The sequence below is a fragment of the Nerophis lumbriciformis genome, linkage group LG30 (assembly GCF_033978685.3).
Source record: "Nerophis lumbriciformis linkage group LG30, RoL_Nlum_v2.1, whole genome shotgun sequence".
In the NCBI taxonomy this organism is placed as follows: Eukaryota; Metazoa; Chordata; class Actinopteri; order Syngnathiformes; family Syngnathidae; genus Nerophis; species Nerophis lumbriciformis.
In genome coordinates this window covers 32,232,104-32,252,769 of record NC_084577.2, presented here as the reverse complement: position 1 = coordinate 32,252,769, position 20,666 = coordinate 32,232,104, and the positions used below count along the sequence as shown (strand labels likewise).

The window sequence follows — 20,666 nt, the reverse complement described above, 5'->3', positions numbered from 1 at the left end:
ATGGATGGAAATGTGTGTACTATCAGGTTTTGTCTGAGTAAACGTGCTGCTGCACGTGTCAAATGCTGTGTTTGACGCCAACGTTATTGGTGGCAGAAAGTGTGCTGGAGAATAAAGTGTTGAAAAGACAAGTAAAAAGGTCATGGATGGACTCACCTCGCTGATAAACAACCACAGTCGGACAGTTTCCTCCTTGATGCCAAGTCTCTGGCACAGGTACAGGTGGATGTCCTTGATGGTGGCCATGCGGCTGAAGCAGGCGCTGTACACCAACACTCGCTTCAGAGGAAGGTTTGGGGATGGCACGTTGCCTAGGTAGGAGCAGGAGAAGACACTTGAATGAACAGAGCCCAGACCTCAACCCCACAGCACTCCGCTTCAAGTGAGAACATTCCAGAAGAATGGTCAAATATTTAGTTGTTGATCTTATATATCTACAGTAATATTATTTGTTCTTATCATGTCATGTAGTATAATTATACACTATAATGTAGTATAATTATAAGGTATAATGTAGTATAATTATAAGGTATAATATAGTATAATTATAAAGTATAATGTAGTAGTAGTAGTAGGGTTAGGGTTAGGGTTAGGGTTAGGGTTAAGATTAGGGTTAGGGTTAGGGTTAAGATTAGGGTTAGGGTTAGGGTTAAGATTAGGGTTAGGGTTAGGGTTAAGATTAGGGTTAGGGTTAGGGTAAAAAATTTTTTAAAAAGTTAAAAAAAGTTACAAAAAAGTTACAAAAGTTAAAAATAAGTTAAAAAAAAGTTTAAAAAGTTTAAAAAGTTTAAAAAAAATTAAAAATTTAAAAATATTTAAAAATTTTAAATTTTTTAAAAAAAATTAAAAAAATTTTAAAAATTTTAAAAAAAAGTTAAAAATTTTTAAAAAATTTAAAAAAAGTTAAAATTTTTACAAAAATTTAAAAAAAGTTAAAATTTTTACAAAAATTTAAAAAAAGTTAAAATTTTTACAAAAATTTAAAAAAAATTTAAAAAAAATTTTTTTTTAATTAAAAAATGTTTTAAGTTAAAACATGATTTTCAAGGTAAAAAAAAATTTTCAAGGTAAAAAAAAATTTTCAAGGTACATTTTTTTTTTCAAGGTAAGAAATGATTTTCAAGGTACAAAAAAATTTCCAAGGTAAATTTTTTTTTTCAAGGTAAAAAATGATTTTCAAGGTACAAAAAAATTTTCAAGGTAAAATTTTTTTTTCAAGGTAAAAAATGTTTTCAAGGTAAAAAATGATTTTCAAGGTACAAAAAAATTTTCAAAGTAAAATTTTTTTTTCAAGGTAAAAAATGATTTTCAAATTTTTTTAATTTAAAAAAAATATTTTTAAATGTTTTTATTTTATTTTTATTTTTTTTTATTTGTAAAATTTTTTAAACTTTTTTTTAATTTGTAAATTTTTTTTAAACAATTTAAAACAATTTTAAATGTTTTTTATTTTTTTAAACAATTTTAACAATTAACATTTTTTTTAGGGTTAGGGTTAGGGTTAAGATTAGGGTTAGGGTTAGGGTTAACCCTAACCCTAGGGTTATAATTATAAAGTATAATGTAGTATAATTATAAGGTATAATGTAGTATAATTATACACTATAATGTAGTATAATTATAAGGTATAATGTAGTATAATTATAAGGTATAATGTAGTATACATATAAGGTATAATGTAGTATACATATAAGGTATAATGTAGTATAATTATAAAGTATACTGTAGTATAATTATAAGGTATAATGTAGTATAATTATAAAGTATAATGTCGTAATGTTATTATTATAATCTGGAAGAGGAGTTTAGTGTCCCAATAGTCCTAGGACCTATGTAATCCGGGGAGCTCTATGCCCTGGTAGGTTTCCCAAGACAGGTAGGTCCTAGGACCTATGTAGTCCGGGGACTTCTATGCCCTGGTAGGTTTCCCAAGACAGACAGGTCCTAGGATCTATGTAGTCCAGGGGCTTCTATGGCCCTGGTAGGATTCCCAAGACAGGCAGGTCCTAGGACCTATGTAGTCCGGGGACCTCTATGCCCTGGTAGGTTTCCCAAGACAGACAGGTCCTAGGACCTATGTAGTCTGGGGGCTTCTATGGCTCTGGTAGGTTTCCCAAGACAGGCAGGTCCTAGGACCTATGTAGTCCAGGGGCTTCTATGCCCTGGTAGGTTTCCCAAGATAGGCAGGTCCTAGGACCTATGTAGTCCGGGGACCTCTATGCCCTGGTAGGTTTCCCAAGACAGGCAGGTCCTAGGACCTATGTAGTCCGGGGGCTTCTATGGCCTGGTAGGTTTCCCAAGACAGACAGGTCCTCAAAAACCTATGTAGTCCGGGGGCTTCTATGCCCCTGGTAGGTTTCCCAAGACAGACAGGTCCTAGGTGAGGGACCAGACAAAGAGCAGCTCGAAGACCTCTATGAAAATCAAGAATCAAGAACCAAGCCAAATGCGGGAGGCTATGGCAAACGCCTGGTGGTCGGGCCAGTCCCCATGGGCAGAGCCTGAAGATGAAAGGTGGGTCCCCCCTCCAATGGGGAAACCACTCATTGGGGGGGGCATGGAGGTCAGGTGCAATGTGGGCTGGTCGGCAACCGAAGACAGGACCCTTGGCGGTCCGATCTTCGGCCAGATGCTAGCTCTTAGGACATGGAACGTCACTTGCATCGGCGGTTGCAGAGGCAAAAACATGAACATAGGATGAGTTTGGAGCCATGGAAAACAACTTCTGGCTGGCTTTGAAGTGATTGTGGACCACCATCCACCGCCTCAGGAGGGGGAAGCAGTGCACGGTGGTGACGATGTGCTGTTGACCTTGTGGATCGCCGCAGGGAATACTTGGAAGACCTCCTCAATCTAACCTACACATCTTCCTGTGAGGAAGCAGTGCCTGGGGAATCTGTGGTGGACTACTATTTCTGGGGCTGAGGCTGCCAAACTAGTTAAAAAGCTCCTCTGTGGCAGATCTTTGTTGACTAGACTCTGCTACATTGCCCTGACATCGGGGGTGGTACCCCTGGATTGGCAGACCGGGGTGGTGGTTCCTCTATTTAAGAAGGGGAACCGGAGGGTGTGTTCCAACTATTGAGGATCACACTCCGCAGCCTTCCTGGTAAGGTCTAGTCAGGTGTACTGGAGAGGATAGTCCAACCTCGGATTCAGGAAGAGCAGTGTGGTTTTGGTCCTGGTCGTGGAACTGTGGACCAGGTCTACACTCTCCGCAGGGTCCTTGAGGGTGCATGTACACGATAAAATGAAAACTGACCTTAACTTAACTTACCCATACTGAACTAGACATTACTCTGAGAGGATGAAACATGTACACGATGAAATTGACCTTAACTTAACTTACCCATACTGAGCCAGATGTTGGTCTGAGAAGAGGAGCGTGTGGCGGTCTGGTGGCGGAGAAAGAGGAGGTAGCAAGGGAACAGCTCCAGTTCTGCCTGGCCTGTCTTGCTGTCCATGATGACCTGCAAGGATGGAAGGTTGAGGGTTCAAATCTTCCGTTTGTTTTTTTTGGACATTTCCTGAAAAATGTCATCCAACTCAGTCCATAACTCTTTGAGGTACAAACAGACCCTGGCCAGAACAAAACCTCTTTGGTGGAGGTAAGAAAGTCCGCTTTCTGCAAAGCACAAAGCTCATGTCGCATTGCACGGAGGTCTAAATCACCAACATGGAGGTCTAAACCACCAACATGGAGGTCTAAATCATCAACATGGAGGTCTAAATCACCAACATGGAGGTCTAAATCACCAACATGGAGGTCTAAATCACCAACATGGAGGTCTAAACCACCAACATGGAGGTCTAAATCATCAACATGGAGGTCTAAATCACCAACATGGAGGTCTAAATCACCAACATGGAGGTCTAAATCACCAACATGGAGGTCTAAATCACCAACATGGAGGTCTAAATCACCAACATGGAGGTCTAAATCACCAACATGGAGGTCTAAATCACCAACATGGAGGTCTAAATCACCAACATGGAGGTCTAAATCATCAACATGGAGGTCTAAATCACCAACATGGAGGTCTAAATCACCAACATGGAGGTCTAAATCACCAACATGGAGGTCTAAATCACCAACATGGAGGTCTAAATCATCAACATGGAGGTCTAAACCACCAACATGGAGGTCTAAACCACCAACATGGAGGTCTAAACCACCAACATGGAGGTCTAAATCACCAACATGGAGGTTTAAATCAACATGGAGGTCTAAATCACCAACATGGAGGTCTAAATCACCAACATGGAGGTCTAAATCATCAACATGGAGGTCTAAATCATCAACATGGAGGTCTAGATCATCAACATGGAGGTCTAAATCACCAACATGGAGGTCTAAATCACCAACAAGGAGGTCTAAATCATCAACATGGAGGTCTAAACCACCAACATGGAGGTCTAAATCACCAACATGGAGGTCTAAATCACCAACATGGAGGTCTAAATCACCAACATGGAGGTCTAAATCACCAACATGGAGGTCTAAATCACCAACAAGGAGGTCTAAATCATCAACATGGAGGTCTAAATCACCAACATGGAGGTCTAAATCACCAACATGGAGGTCTAAATCATCAACATGGAGGTCTAAATCATCAACATGGAGGTCTAAATCACCAACATGGAGGTCTAAATCACCAACATGGAGGTCTAAATCATCAACATGGAGGTATAAATCACCAACATGGAGGTCTAAATCATCAACATGGAGGTCTAAATCATCAACATGGAGGTCTAAATCACCAACATGGAGGTCTAAATCATCAACATGGAGGTCTAGATCATCAACATGGAGGTCTAAATCACCAACATGGAGGTCTAAATCACCAACAAGGAGGTCTAAATCATCAACATGGAGGTCTAAACCACCAACATGGAGGTCTAAATCATCAACATGGAGGTCTAAATCACCAACATGGAGGTCTAAATCACCAACATGGAGGTCTAAATCACCAACATGGAGGTCTAAACCATCAACATGGAGGTCTAAATCACCAACATGGAGGTCTAAATCATCAACATGGAGGTCTAAATCACCAACATGGAGGTCTAAATCACCAACATGGAGGTCTAAATCACCAACATGGAGGTCTAAATCATCAACATGGAGGTCTAAATCACCAACATGGAGGTCTAAATCACCAACATGGAGGTCTAAATCACCAACATGGAGGTCTAAATCACCAACATGGAGGTCTAAATCACCAACATGGAGGTCTAAATCACCAACATGGAGGTCTAAATCATCAACATGGAGGTCTAAATCACCAACATGGAGGTCTAAATCACCAACAAGGAGGTCTAAATCACCAACATGGAGGTCTAAATCACCAACATGGAGGTCTAAATCACCAACATGGAGGTCTAAATCATCAACATGGAGGTCTAAATCATCAACATGGAGGTCTAAATCATCAACATGGAGGTCTAAATCACCAACATGGAGGTCTAAATCACCAACATGGAGGTCTAAATCATCAACATGGAGGTCTAAATCACCAACATGGAGGTCTAAATCACCAACATGGAGGTCTAAATCATCAACATGGAGGTCTAAATCATCAACATGGAGGTCTAAATCATCAACATGGAGGTCTAAATCATCAACATGGAGGTCTAAATCACCAACATGGAGGTCTAAATCACCAACATGGAGGTCTAAATCATCAACATGGAGGTCTAAATCATCAACATGGAGGTCTAAATCACCAACATGGAGGTCTAAATCACCAACATGGAGGTCTAAATCATCAACATGGAGGTCTAAATCACCAACATGGAGGTCTAAATCATCAACATGGAGGTCTAAATCACCAACATGGAGGTCTAAATCACCAACATGGAGGTCTATGTTGAGGTTGGCACCATACCAGTGGTAAAGTGTAAGGGTGTGATCAGAGTGACTTACTGGTCGTGGCAGGCTGAGGTTGGCACCATACCAGTGGTAAAGTGCCCGCCACACGGGTTCTGGCACCATGGTGAAGTCTTCATCCTTCTTCAAGCAGCGCTTCAGCCGCCCGCCCTCCAAGGTCAAAGTTGGCGCCTGCAAGGTCAACTTATACTCACTTCATACTTTTACACACAACTTCCTGTTAGGGGCGGGGCTTGACACAGCTCATTTGCATGCATAATGACAGCAACAATAGATTTCAGTATCATCAACACTGAATAAAGTCCTCAACTCCTATTGGCTGTCAGAGTCATGTGATGAAGGAGATGGCGCTCATGATGCATTTAGAAGGTTGTAAAGAGTTTTGATGTGGAAAATAAAGCGTTTAGAAAGAATGATTCTTACTTTGAAGGAATGTTTTCATCACAGAGATGAAGGAGGGACAAGTGTACTTCACAAGAGTACTGTACTGTACTGTGTGGGTTTGATTCTCCTTCCCTCTCCTGGGGCCAGCGTTTGTCCTAGGGCCGTGTCTTCTACCTCACTCACTTGCATCCGCTCTTTCCCTGATTTATTTGGAGGATTATTTTGCTGGCCCAGAAGAATGCCTCACCATGGGATGAAAAGACGTGGCTTTGACTCCTGGATTATTTTCAGATAGCTATGTCGTGTGTTTTGTTGCATTTTATCAGCACGCTCGCCTGAACCACATGTGAAGTGGACTGGGTGCAGTTGGCTAGTGGAGTAATTCAGTATTGTTGTTGTTGAGGTTCAGACATCGTTGGGTGTCAAGTGCCACATCTTCCTAAGGATGCAGGATGAAGCTCTGCCCTGACATGTAGCATGTTGTTAGCATCAGTGGCAGGCTGTGTGTTTCCCAGCTAGGCCTTCAGTGATGACCTCTCAAAATAGCATCATTGATGTCCCCACATGACCTTTGCTGGAGAAATACTATACACAAACACATTTACTGCCCATTGAAACACATCAACAGTGTACAAAACGGGCTATTTCCTGGCACATTTAAAAATCAATAGACTCGCATCAGCAATTAAAAGATATCTTATGTGGTACTGTCGAAATTAAAATTGTAAAAAAAACATTAAACGTGAAAAATCAAGAAATACAATATTTGAAGCTACAATTAGTAGAAGCCACTGGACGGCGTATAAGCCAGTGGTAGCGCTCCTAGTCGCTTGATTGGAGTGGAAGTGGCGAGCATTTCCCCATTTCATGGCCGACATGCTCTCACATGATGTAGTTTCTCTTTAAATATCCTTCTTGCAAATATACATCTGCCACCTCAGCAACCTTTTCTTCTCCTCCTTTGTGGCTTCAAAAAGTGATGTCTGCTAGCCCGGTATGACTTCCTGCTTCAGTAAGTTGCAACTTGTGATTGGATAAGTGAGTATCCAATCACGGTCTCCTTAACATCAGGCTACCTAGATAGGCTACTGTCAACAACTTGTGATCTGATTGGCTATCGCAACGGTCTATCAACTGTATGTGTTCGCAAACTCCTCCGCTAACGGTCCCAGTGAGTATCCAATCACAGGAGGTGTCAATGTCAGGTTGAAGGCCTTACTGACAACATCTATGGCAATGATCTATCAACTGTATGTGGTTGCACACACACATTGTAGATTCTGAAGGCAGGTGTGGTACAGCATGGCAACATAGACTAGCTGAATTCTGATTGGATACAAACTCTAAGCTGATGAAGAGAATATGAATGCTTGTAGATAAGTCAATTAAAAAAGACTTTAATTATGATCATGATGTCTGGTTATATTAGGCCAGCAGAGAAGGCCCTGGTTAGCATGTTGCTAATTCTTCCAACATTACTACATAGAAGAAGAGTGTAGTAATACCACGTACCTTGGCGGGCTCACTTGCAACCAGACCTTGGTTGTCAATGGCTGCTGGTCTTTGTGCTGCCTGCTGGGACACGCGACCGTTGGCTGAGGGGAAGAAGGTGGTCTTTTAGTGACACTTACCAAGGTGTGGCCGGCCATCATTGCTACATTGATAGACCGCAGACTAAGCAAGATGTCGACAGCAGTCCAGAGAGTAAGACTGACCAATGTGTGTGGCCTCTGACCAACCAAGGTCTGCAGCAGAGCTCAGGATGGATCCTTGCTCCAGGCCGAGGCTCTTTGGCTCCTGGGGAGAAAGTAGAGCGAGTTATGCTTGTATTGCAGGAAGACTTGTCAAACGTCGACTAGGAAGTAGTGGAGCAGTCGTAGTATTTGAAGAAGACTTGACTATTTCACACTTCCACAGTCCTTGTGGTCAAGTGTGTTTGTGTGACAGTCCCTCCAGGAACTCACCAAGTCCCAATCGCACCAAATCAAGCAAATTCAACTTCTTGGCCAATCAGCGTCTTTCTCGCTCTGAACAGTCCAATCAAAACTTGTGTTAGTTTCTTGTCTCCACCAAGCAGGAACAATATAGACCACACCTACTTCCTGTTCCTGCCTCCAGTGCTAAGCCTTCTGGGTAATGAAGTATATAAAAACTTACTTCCAAGTTGACAGCTATTTAAATACTTATGTAACATTTGTTTATCAGGGCAGCACGGTGGAAGAGGGGTTAGTGCATCTGCCTCACAATACGAAGGTCCTGAGTAGTCTTGGGTTCAATCCCGGGCTCGGTATCTTTCTGTGTAGAGTTTGCATGTTCTCCCCGTGACTCCGTGGGTTCCCTCCGGGTACTCCGGCTTCCTCCCACCTCCAAAGACATGCACCTGGGGATAGGCCCCTCCCACCCCCAAAGACATACACCTGGGGATAGGTTGATTAACAACACTAAATGGTTCCTAGTGTGTGAATGTTGTACATCTGTGTTGGTCCTGTGATGAGGAGGTGACTTGTCCAGGGTGTACTCTGCCTTCCACCTGAGTGCAGCTGGGATAGGCTCCAGCACCCCCCGCGACCCCGAAAGGGACAAGCGGTAGAAAATGGATGGATGGATGTTCTAAAAAGAAGAAATAGTGTGCAAGATGCAGCTAATGGGAGTCGCTTGTGTTACCTTCAAAAACCTCAAACACATGTGATCCTACTTCTGTCAACAAACATGTGTTCCTACTTCTGTCAACAAACATGTGTTCTTACTTCTGTCAACAAACATGTGTTCCTACTTCTGTCAACAAACATGTGATCCTACTTCTGTCAACAAACATATGTTCCTACTTCTGTCAACAAACATGTGTTCCTACTTCTGTCAACAAACATGTGTTCTTACTTCTGTCAACACACGGGTTCCTACTTCTGTCAACAAACATGTGTTCCTACTTCTGTCAACAAACATGTGATCCTACTTCTGTCAACAAACATGTGTTCCTACTTCTGTCAACAAGCATGTGATCCTACTTCTGTCAACAAACATGTGATCCTACTTCTGTCAACAAACATGTGATCCTACTTCTGTCAACAAACATGTGTTCTTACTTCTGTCAACAAACATGTGTTCCTACTTCTGTCAACAAACATGTGATCCTACTTCTGTCAACAAACATGTGTTCTTACTTCTGTCAACAAACATGTGATCTTACTTCTGTCAACAAACATGTGTTCTTACTTCTGTCAACAAACATGTGTTCTTACTTCTGTCAACAAACATGTGATCCTACTTCTGTCAACAAACATATGTTCCTACTTCTGTCAACAAACATGTGTTCCTACTTCTGTCAACAAACATGTGTTCTTACTTCTGTCAACACACGGGTTCCTACTTCTGTCAACAAACATGTGTTCCTACTTCTGTCAACAAACATGTGATCCTACTTCTGTCAACAAACATGTGTTCCTACTTCTGTCAACAAGCATGTGATCCTACTTCTGTCAACAAACATGTGATCCTACTTCTGTCAACAAACATGTGATCCTACTTCTGTCAACAAACATGTGTTCTTACTTCTGTCAACAAACATGTGTTCTTACTTCTGTCAACAAACATGTGTTCTTACTTCTGTCAACAAACATGTGATCCTACTTCTGTCAACAAACATATGTTCCTACTTCTGTCAACAAACATGTGTTCCTACTTCTGTCAACAAACATGTGTTCTTACTTCTGTCAACACACGGGTTCCTACTTCTGTCAACAAACATGTGTTCCTACTTCTGTCAACAAACATGTGATCCTACTTCTGTCAACAAACATGTGTTCCTACTTCTGTCAACAAGCATGTGATCCTACTTCTGTCAACAAACATGTGATCCTACTTCTGTCAACAAACATGTGATCCTACTTCTGTCAACAAACATGTGTTCTTACTTCTGTCAACAAACATGTGTTCCTACTTCTGTCAACAAACATGTGATCCTACTTCTGTCAACAAACATGTGTTCCTACTTCTGTCAACAAACATGTGATCCTACTTCTGTCAACAAACATGTGATCCTACTTCTGTCAACAAACATGTGTTCCTACTTCTGTCAACAAACATGTGATCCTACTTCTGTCAACAAACATGTGATCCTACTTCTGTCAACAAACATGTGATCCTACTTCTGTCAACAAACATGTGTTCCTACTTCTGTCAACAAACATGTGATCCTACTTCTGTCAACAAACGTGTTCCTACTTCTGTCAACAAACATGTGATCCTACTTCTGTCAACAAACATGTGATCCTACTTCTGTCAACAAACATGTGTTCCTACTTCTGTCAACAAACATGTGTTCCTACTTCTGTCAACAAACATGTGATCCTACTTCTGTCAACAAACATGTGTTCCTACTTCTGTCAACAAACATGTGATCCTACTTCTGTCAACAAACATGTGTTCCTACTTCTGTCAACAAACATGTGATCCTACTTCTGTCAACAAACATGTGTTCCTACTTCTGTCAACAAACATGTGATCCTACTTCTGTCAACAAAAGTATTTGATTGGAGCAGGTGCACATATGCAAATGAGACGTACATAATGAGTGTAGTGCAGATATGCAAATGAGACGTACATAATGAGTGTAGTGCAGATATGCAAATGAGACGTACATAATGAGTGTAGTGCACATATGCAAATGAGACGTACATAATGAGTGTAGTGCAGATATGCAAATGAGACGTACATAATGAGTGTAGTGCACATATGCAAATGAGACGTACATAATGAGTGTAGTGCAGATATGCAAATGAGACGTACATAATGAGTGTAGTGCAGATATGCAAATGAGACGTACATAATGAGTGTAGTGCAGATATGCAAATGAGATGTACATAATGAGTGTAGTGCACATATGCAAATGAGACGTACATAATGAGTGTAGTGCAGATATGCAAATGAGACGTACATAATGAGTGTAGTGCAGATATGCAAAAGAGAAGTACATAATGAGTGTAGTGCAGATATGCAAATGAGACGTACATAATGAGTGTAGTCCTTCCACTGCTGCCACCAGAGCGAGGACATGATGAACCAGGTGTGTTGGTGCTGCAGTCCTTGTCTCTTCTCTCTCTCCAACCAACCCCTGGTGACGTGGGTCAAAGTTCAACACTCAGTACTTTCATCATGTAAAGATGATTATGATTATGTTGTAAAATATGATTATGACTGATGTAGTAAAGATGATAATGACTGATGTAGTAAAGATAATTATGACTAATGTAGTAAAGATGATAATAATCCATACATATATCTATCTATCTATACATCTATCTATCTATCTAAAGATGATTATGATTATGATGTAAAGATGATTATAATTATGATGTAAAGATGATTATGATTATGATTATGATGTAAAGATGATTATGATTATGATGTAAAGATGGTTATGATGTAAAGATGATTATGATTATGATGTAAAGATGATTATGATGTAAAGATGATTATGATTATGATGTAAAGATGATTATGATGTAAAGATGATTATGATGTAAAGATGATTATGATGGATGTACCTGATGATTAGTCCCTCCTCTTCAGGAGACGCAGGTCTGAGTCCCAACACGATGTGGCAAACCTTCAGCAAGATGCAGAAATAAAGTCAACTTGTATTAATAATTCAACAATATTTGACACTGAATTCAACTTGTGTGACAAATAGAAGTGTGGCGAGGTACAGGTGTGCATCCTCACTGTTATGCTGGAGGAGCAATTACAGTTGTCCTAGCTGCGCCTGCGCTAAAATCAATATGCAGCAATGATTAAATCAATATGCAGCAATGATGAAATCCTTTCGCAGGAATTATAAAATCAATATGCAGGAATGATGACATCAATATGCAGCAATGATTAAATCAATATACAGGAATGATGAAATCAATATGTATCAATGATTAAATCAATATCCATCAATGATTAAATCAATATGTAGGAATGATTAAATCGATATGCAGGAATTATTAAATCAATATGTTTCAATGATTAAATCAATATCCATCAATGATTAAATCAATATGTAGGAATGATTAAATCGATATGCAGGAATTATTAAATCAATATGTATCAATGATTAAATCAATATATATCAATGATTAAATCAATATGCAGGACTGAGGAAATCAATATGCATCAATGATTAAATCAACATGCATCAATGCTGAAATCAATATTTATCAATGATCAAATCAATATGCAGGAATGTGCTGACCTGGAAGAGAAGATTTAAGAACTCAGAAGCCAGAAGATTGTTCACACTCCAGATTTGATATTCTTCTAACGTCAGGCAGCCCAGCTGGGAGAGTAGGAAGAAAATATGAATGTATACATGAATATAATTAGACATGAATATATTTATACATCAATATATTTACACATCAATATATTCATATATTTATACATGAATCTATTTCTATATTTATACATGAATATACTTAAATATTTATGCATGATTATATTTATACATTAATATATGTATATATTTACACATGAATATATTCATTTATTTATACATGAATATATTTATATATTAATATATTTATACATGAATAGAGCTCTATATATTTGTACATGAATATATTTACATATGAATACATTTATACATGAGTATATTTATATATCTGTACATGAATATATTTATGCATGAATATTACAATATTACACAAAGATCTTACTTTGTTTGTGTCGTGCACGTTGAAGATGGCGTTCACAATATCTGATGCACAACTGTGGAGCTCCTGCAACAATACAATCATCATAACTTCTTCTAATAATCATAACTTCTTCTAATAATCATAACTTCTTCTAATAATCACAACTTCTTCTAATAATCATAACTTCTAATAATCATAACTTCTTCTAATAATCATAACTTCTTTTAATAATCACAACTTCTTCTAATAATCATAACTTGGTTGATACTCCAAAGAGTGTCATCTTACAGGGAGCGTGTCGGTGCGATTGTCCTTCCACACCTCCAGCAGGGCCGCCACCATCTGATGGACTTCTTCGCGGGACAGGACTCCATCCTGGTCCACATCAAAGACTTTGAAGCAGACTAAGAACAAGACAAACAGTATTTGGGACTTTAGCACACAGGACTTATCAACACTCATCAGCACTATTTAGTGTGTTATTTAGCAGGTGTGAGAAGGACGTGCAAAGTGACAGTTGCACACACACACACACACACACACACACACACACACACACACACACAAGAACACACACACACACCACAAGCCTCCGTCTACATGTGTGTGTCAACATTTTAGACATGTCGTCTTTCAGCAACATCATTTTCTAATGTTATAACTGCTAGAGGACTTCTGGGGCTGATGAAAATGAACTCAATTGATGAGTTTTGGTGTTTTAATGTATCAAATATATGACTATGGTTAGAGTGTCCGCCCTGAGATGGGAAAGTTGTGAGTTCAAATCCCGGCCGAGTCATACCAAAGACTATAAAAATGGGAGCCATTACCTCCCTGCTTGGCACTCGGCATCAAGGCTTGAAATTGGGGGTTATATCACCAAAAATTAGACTTCATATACAGGTGACAATGGTGGGTGAGACTATCTGTGTGCACTCAATGAAGAGAAGTCTGACTTCATATACAGGTGACAATGGTGGGTGAGACTATCTGTGTGCACTCAATGAAGATAAGCCTGACTTCATATACAGGTGACAATGGTGGGTGAGACTATCTGTGTGCACTCAATGAAGAGAAGCCTGACTTCATATACAGGTGACAATGGTGGGTGAGACTATCTGTGTGCACTCAATGAAGATAAGCCTGACTTCATATACAGGTGACAATGGTGGGTGAGACTATCTGTGTGCACTCAATGAAGATAAGCCTGACTTCATATACAGGTGACAATGGTGGGTGAGACTATCTGTGTGCACTCAATGAAGAGAAGTCTGACTTCATATACAGGTGACAATGGTGGGTGAGACTATCTGTGTGCACTCAATGAAGATAAGTCTCAGTAAAGAATCTGGCTATTATCTTCCACCCAACTCTCTCCTTTGAGTCACACATTAAGAGTGTTACTAAAACAACTCTCTCCTTTGAGTCACACATTAAGAGTGTTACTAAAACAACTCTCTCCTTTGAGTCACACATTAAGAGTGTTACTAAAACAACTCTCTCCTTTGAGTCACACATTAAGAGTGTTACTAAAACAACTCTCTCCTTTGAGTCACACATTAAGAGTGTTACTAAAACAACTCTCTCCTTTGAGTCACACATTAAGAGTGTTACTAAAACAACTCTCTCCTTTGAGTCACACATTAAGAGTGTTACTAAAACAACTCTCTCCTTTGAGTCACACATTAAGAGTGTTACTAAAACAACTCTCTCCTTTGAGTCACACATTAAGAGTGTTACTAAAACAACTCTCTCCTTTGAGTCACACATTAAGAGTGTTACTAAAACAACTCTCTCCTTTGAGTCACACATTAAGAGTGTTACTAAAACAACTCTCTCCTTTGAGTCACACATTAAGAGTGTTACTAAAACAACTCTCTCCTTTGAGTCACACATTAAGAGTGTTACTAAAACAACTCTCTCCTTTGAGTCACACATTAAGAGTGTTACTAAAACAACTCTCTCCTTTGAGTCACACATTAAGAGTGTTACTAAAACAACTCTCTCCTTTGAGTCACACATTAAGAGTGTTACTAAAACGGCCTTCTTTCATCTCTGTAATATCGCTAAAATGTGTTCTATTTTATCCACTAGCGACGCTGAGATCATTATTCATGCGTTCATTACGTCTCGTTTACAGTAACGTATTATTTTGGGGTCTCCCTATGTCTAGCATTAAAAGATTACAGTTGGTACAAAATGCGGCTGCTAGACTTTTGACAAGAACAAGAAAGTTTGATCATATTACGCCTATACTGTATATACCTTTATATACATATATACATATTTATATATACCTATACTGGCTCACCTGCACTGGCTTCCTGTGCACTTAAGATGTGACTTTAAGGTTTTACTACTTACGTATAAAATACAACACGGTCTATCTTGCTGATTGTATTGTACCATATGTCCCGGCAACAAATCTGCGTTCAAAGAACTCCGGCTTATTAGTGATTCCCAGAGCCCAAAAAAAGTCTGCGGGCTATAGAGCGTTTTCTATTGGGGCTCCAGTACTATGGAATGTTCTAGCAGTAACAATTAGAGATGCTACCTCAGTAGAAGCATTTAAGTCCCATCTTAAAACTCATTTGTATACTCTAGCCTTTAAATAGACCCCCTTTTTAGACCAGTTGATCTGCCGTTTCTTTTCCTTTCTCCTCTGCTCACCCCTCTCCCTTGTGGAGGGGGGGGGGGCACAGGTCCGGTGGCCATGGATGAAGTGCTGGCTGTCCAGAGTCGGAACCCGGGATGGACCGCTCGCCTGTGCATCGGTTGGGAACATCTCTGCGCTGCTGACCCGTCTCCGCTCGGGATGGTTTCCTGCTGACCCCACTATGGACTGGACTCTTACTATTATGTTGGATCCACTATGGACTGGACTCTCACAATATTATGTCAGACCCACTCGACATCCATTGCATTCGGTCTCCCCTAGAGGGGGGGGGGGGGGTTACCCACATATGCGGTCCTCTCCAAGGTTTCTCATAGTCATTCACATCGACGTCCCACTGGGGTGAGTTTTTCCTTGCCCTTATGTGGGCTCTGTACCGAGGATGTCGTTGTGGCTTGTGCAGCCCTTTGAGACACTTGTGATTTAGGGCTATATAAATAAACATTGATTGATTGATTGCTTGATTGTAAGTAAGTAAATGTTATTTATAAAGCCCTTTTCACAGATCAAATCACAAAGCGCTGTACAAAACATAGGTCAAGTAAAACAACAATTCAATTTAAACAACAGGGGCAACATCATAAAAAGGAAAGTGATACTGTGATGTTATCAGGAGGTGATTCCTTACACTGACTAAGTCTGAGGACAGATACAGGATGTAGATCTAGGACTTACACTTCTGGCGCTCAGCAACAGGACCTCTGCAGCAGGCTGACAGGCCACAGGAGATCTCCTTGAAGTCGATGTGGTTGTCTCGGTTCTCATCGAAGGCGTGGAACAAGCCTGAAAGAGATGATCATGTGACCACTGAACTGTGGAGTGTAGATCATGTGACCACTGCACTGTGGAGTGTAGATCATGTGACCACTGGACTGTGGAGTGTAGATCATGTGACCACTGCACTGTGGAGTGTAGATCATGTGACCACTGCACTGTGGAGTGTAGATCATGTGACCACTGCACTGTGGAGTGTAGATCATGTGACCACTGCACTGTGCAGTGTAGATCATGTGACCACTGCACTGTGGAGTGTAGATCATGTGACCACTGGACTGTGTAGTGTAGATCATGTGACCACTGCACTGTGGAGTGTAGATCATGTGACCACTGCACTGTGGAGTGTAGATCATGTGACCACTGCACTGTGGAGTGTAGATCATGTGACCACTGCACTGTGGAGTGTAGATCATGTGACCACTGGACTGTGAGGAGTAGATCATGTGACCACTGGACTGTGGAGTGTAGATCATGTGACCACTGGACTGTGGAGTGTAGATCATGTGACCACTGCACTGTGGAGTGTAGATCATGTGACCACTGCACTGTGGAGTGTAGATCATGTGACCACTGCACTGTGGAGTGTAGATCATGTGACCACTGCACTGTGGAGTGTAGATCATGTGACCACTGCACTGTGGAGTGTAGATCATGTGACCACTGGACTGTGAGGAGTAGATCATGTGACCACTGCACCGTGGGGTAGACACTCACCTTCACATAAGGAGGTGTGCAGAGGAGGAGACACCAGAGGGATGAAGGTCTCCACGTCGAAGCGTCCTGTTCTAGATTGAGCTTTCAGCAGCCAGTATCGTTTCTCCAAGTCAATGATATCACTTTCCTCCACTAAGAAAAGACGACAATCAGTATCCTTTGTCTGAGTCGATATCACTTTCCTCCACTACGAGACGACAATCAATATCGTTTCTCCAAGTCAATGATATCACTTTCCTCCACTAAGAAGAAACAACAATCAGTATCGGTGCAACTCTCCTATAGTGACAGTAGGAACATCTTTATTGGCACACAAGTATGAAGTCAAGGAATGGTCAATATAATCAGTCAAGGTGTAACATGGACACACCTAAAGGTGCAACTCTCCCATAGTGACAACAGAAACAGCATAGCATCATCCAGAACACACACCGACTCATCCTGTTGACACCTCACACTGCTCTACCAGGTATCTACCAGGTGTCTGCTCTACAAGGGGGCCACCAGGTGTCTGCTCTACCAGGCGTCTGCTCTACCAGGCGTCTGCTTTAACAGGCGTCTGCTCTACCAGGTGTCTGCCAGGTGTCTGCTCTACCAGGTGTCTGCTAGGCGTCTGCTCTACCAGGTGTCTGCCAGGCATCTGCTCTACCAGGTGTCTGCCAGGCGTCTGCTCTACCAGGTGTCTGCTCTACCAGGTGTCTACCAGGCGTCTGCCAGGTGTCTGCTCTACCAGGTGTCTACCAGGCGTCTGCTCTACCAGGTGTCTGCTAGGCATCTGCTCTACCAGGTGTCTGCTCTACCAGGTGTCTGCTCTACCAGGTGTCTACCAGGCGTTTGCTCTACCAGGTGTCTGCCAGGTGTCTGCTCTACCAGGTGTCTACCAGGCGTCTGCTAGGCATCTGCTCTACCAGGTGTCTGCTCTACCAGGGGTCTGCTCTACCAGGTGTCTACCAGGCGTCTGCTCTACCAGGTGTCTGCTAGGCATCTGCTCTACCAGGTGTCTGCCAGGTGTCTGCTCTACCAGGTGTCTACCAGGCGTCTGCTCTACCAGGTGTCTACCAGGCGTCTGCTCTACCAGGTGTCTGCTAGGCATCTGCTCTACCAGGGGTCTGCTCTACCAGGGGTCTTCTCTACCAGGTGTCTACCAGGCGTCTGCTCTACCAGGTGTCTACCAGGTGTCTGCTCTACCAGAGGTCTGCTCTACCAGGTGTCTACCAGGTGTCTGCTCCACTCAGATGATAGAGGTACAAATACACATGTCGGCAAGGAAACACACACTTCACTGACCAGCTGTGAGTCAATTTCAAGGAGGCACTCTCTCTCTTACACACACACACACACACACACACACACACACACACACACACACACACACACACACACACACACACACAAGGATCAAGTAGGAGAAGATTAGCAGGTAGTTTGAGTGAGTTGTTGTTTAATTGTGAAAATAAAGCTGTACATCAAGCAGGTGTGGCAGAGTCTTGCACAGGTGATTTCCCTCATGTACACCTGTATACATCTACCTGTATGTATGCTTTTATCACTTTCAACTTACTTTGTGGAGGACAAAAAAGTCCCAAATCACATGAAAGTGTTTGATCTTCTTACTGGAACACCTTCCATACTTCTTTTACAAGAAACACCTTGGAGTTCTGTGAGTCCTGAGACTCTTATTTTGTTAGCACAGGCAGGATGGAGAAGCACTTTTATTGTGAAGACAGGAACTGTGCGCTCAGTCTTTAGACTTCTGACTTCTGACAACAGACCCCGGAGATGGACAGAAAGACACAAAAACACTCTTTTTTTTAACCCTTAGGGAGTATTCTGATGAATTGTTGATGTGAAGGGGAAGATATAAACATTCCAGTGAGAGCAGGCATTGTACAGTAAGTGATTGTTTTATTATGTTCATGTTTAGCACTTAGCAATACTGCTACATGGTGCTTAGTGTTTGACTAAAGCTGCATCTGTTTAGCTTCTAAAACTTGTAGATCATCCTCCTTATATTCAGTCTCAAAAATAGAAGTTTCTGGATCATCATTTGTCCCTAAATAGTCTTTGTTGTCTCTCATCAAGTCTGACATGATTAGTAGTCTTGTTGTTGTTGTTGAAGGGGAAGTGAACGTTGTGATGTGAAATTAATACTTAAAATGATCAAAATATGTAAATATTACATATTATTATGAATGTTACTAGATACTACATATATACTTAGTGTATATATAAAATATGTAAATATTACATGTTATTATGAATGTTACTAGATACTACATATATACTTACAGTGTATATATAACATATGTAAATATTACATGTTATTATGAATGTTACTACATTACATATATACTTACAGTGTGTATAAATTTTTTTTAAATATTACATATTATAATACAGGCAAGGAGGTAAAAGGTATAAAGAGGTGTACTTACAGTACATGTATGGATAAGGTAATATGTTGAAGTACTACAGTGTAATAGTACTACAGTATAAGAGTACTTAAAGTGTGTGACACCAGCCAGGGTCTGGTAGAAGGTTGGTGTGTCACTGTATAAGGTAATATGTGCAAGTAGTACAGTATAATAGTACCTACAGTACATGTATGTATAAGGTAGTATGTGTAAGTACTACAGTATAATAGTACTTACAGTGTGTGACACCAGGCAGGGTCTGGTAGAAGGTGGGTGTGTCGCTGTCATCATGTATGTATAAGGTAGTATGTGCAAGTACTACAGTATAATAGTACTTACAGTGTGTGACACCAGCCAGGGTCTGGTAGAAGGTGGGTGTGTCACTGTCATCATGTATGTATAAGGTAGTATGTGCAAGTACTACAGTATAATAGTACATGTATGTATAAGATAGTATGTGTAAGTACTAGAGTATAAAAGTACTCACAGTGTGTGACACCAGCCAGGGTCTGGTAGAAGGTGGGTGTGTCACTGTCATCAGTCAGAGTGACACAAACTCCTGCAGACAACAGCCATCTTGACAAGGTGAAGGCTTCTTTGTGGTGTAGCAGCCAGTCTCTGAAGTGCTCATAGTTCACCTTGTCTCCCTGACAACACACGTTCAGGTCACTCCTCAGGTATGGAAGGTCTTTCAGGTATGAATACACACATTCCACTTTCTTTCTTGTGTAGACACAACAATGTAACAAGACTTCAAGTATTTGTTGATCAAATCACACAAATGTTGTGGCTCACACCTACTTCCTGTTCCTGTCTACAGTGCTAAGCCTTCTGGGTAATGTAGTATATATTTATATATTCATGTAACACATCCAGGGCAAAACATTTCAGTTGCAATGCTGACTTAGCATTTACATGTTAGAGATGTTGAAGTGTGATGATAATCTCTCATGTACCAACAAAAGTGAGCGCTATAGATCCCTCAACATTTGACAAATGTTGTTAACATGCGGGGGTCCATGTGTTAGAATAATTGTTTGAAAGACTTTCCGAGTGTAAAACACACACAGAGAACGTCTGCAAGTTGTGGACCACAAGGAGGAAGCCATTTCTCTACACATAACCATTATTACTCC

General features: G+C 40.9%; 1 protein-coding gene across 2 annotated transcripts in view; it reads right to left on the bottom strand.

Moving 5' to 3' along the window:
- Window positions 1–20,666, bottom strand: part of usp32 (ubiquitin specific peptidase 32) — a 66,389-nt gene that overhangs the window by 30,110 nt on the left and 15,613 nt on the right. The window contains exons 5-17 of one of the 2 annotated variants that reach the window (XM_061934096.1): window positions 20,018–20,177; window positions 17,117–17,248; window positions 16,301–16,408; window positions 13,240–13,355; window positions 12,973–13,035; window positions 12,510–12,593; window positions 11,818–11,879; window positions 11,282–11,384; window positions 7,990–8,071; window positions 7,787–7,869; window positions 5,927–6,061; window positions 3,350–3,470; window positions 157–311 (exon numbers count right to left, since the gene is read on the bottom strand). In XM_061934096.1, coding sequence (XP_061790080.1) covers window positions 157–311; window positions 3,350–3,470; window positions 5,927–6,061; window positions 7,787–7,869; window positions 7,990–8,071; window positions 11,282–11,384; window positions 11,818–11,879; window positions 12,510–12,593; window positions 12,973–13,035; window positions 13,240–13,355; window positions 16,301–16,408; window positions 17,117–17,248; window positions 20,018–20,177 — 1,404 coding nt within the window. Of the gene's footprint in view, window positions 1–156; window positions 312–3,349; window positions 3,471–5,926; window positions 6,062–7,786; window positions 7,870–7,989; window positions 8,072–11,281; window positions 11,385–11,817; window positions 11,880–12,509; window positions 12,594–12,972; window positions 13,036–13,239; window positions 13,356–16,300; window positions 16,409–17,116; window positions 17,249–19,869; window positions 19,994–20,017; window positions 20,178–20,666 lie in introns of those variants that run through there. The other variant, XM_061934099.1, reaches the window with a different exon arrangement.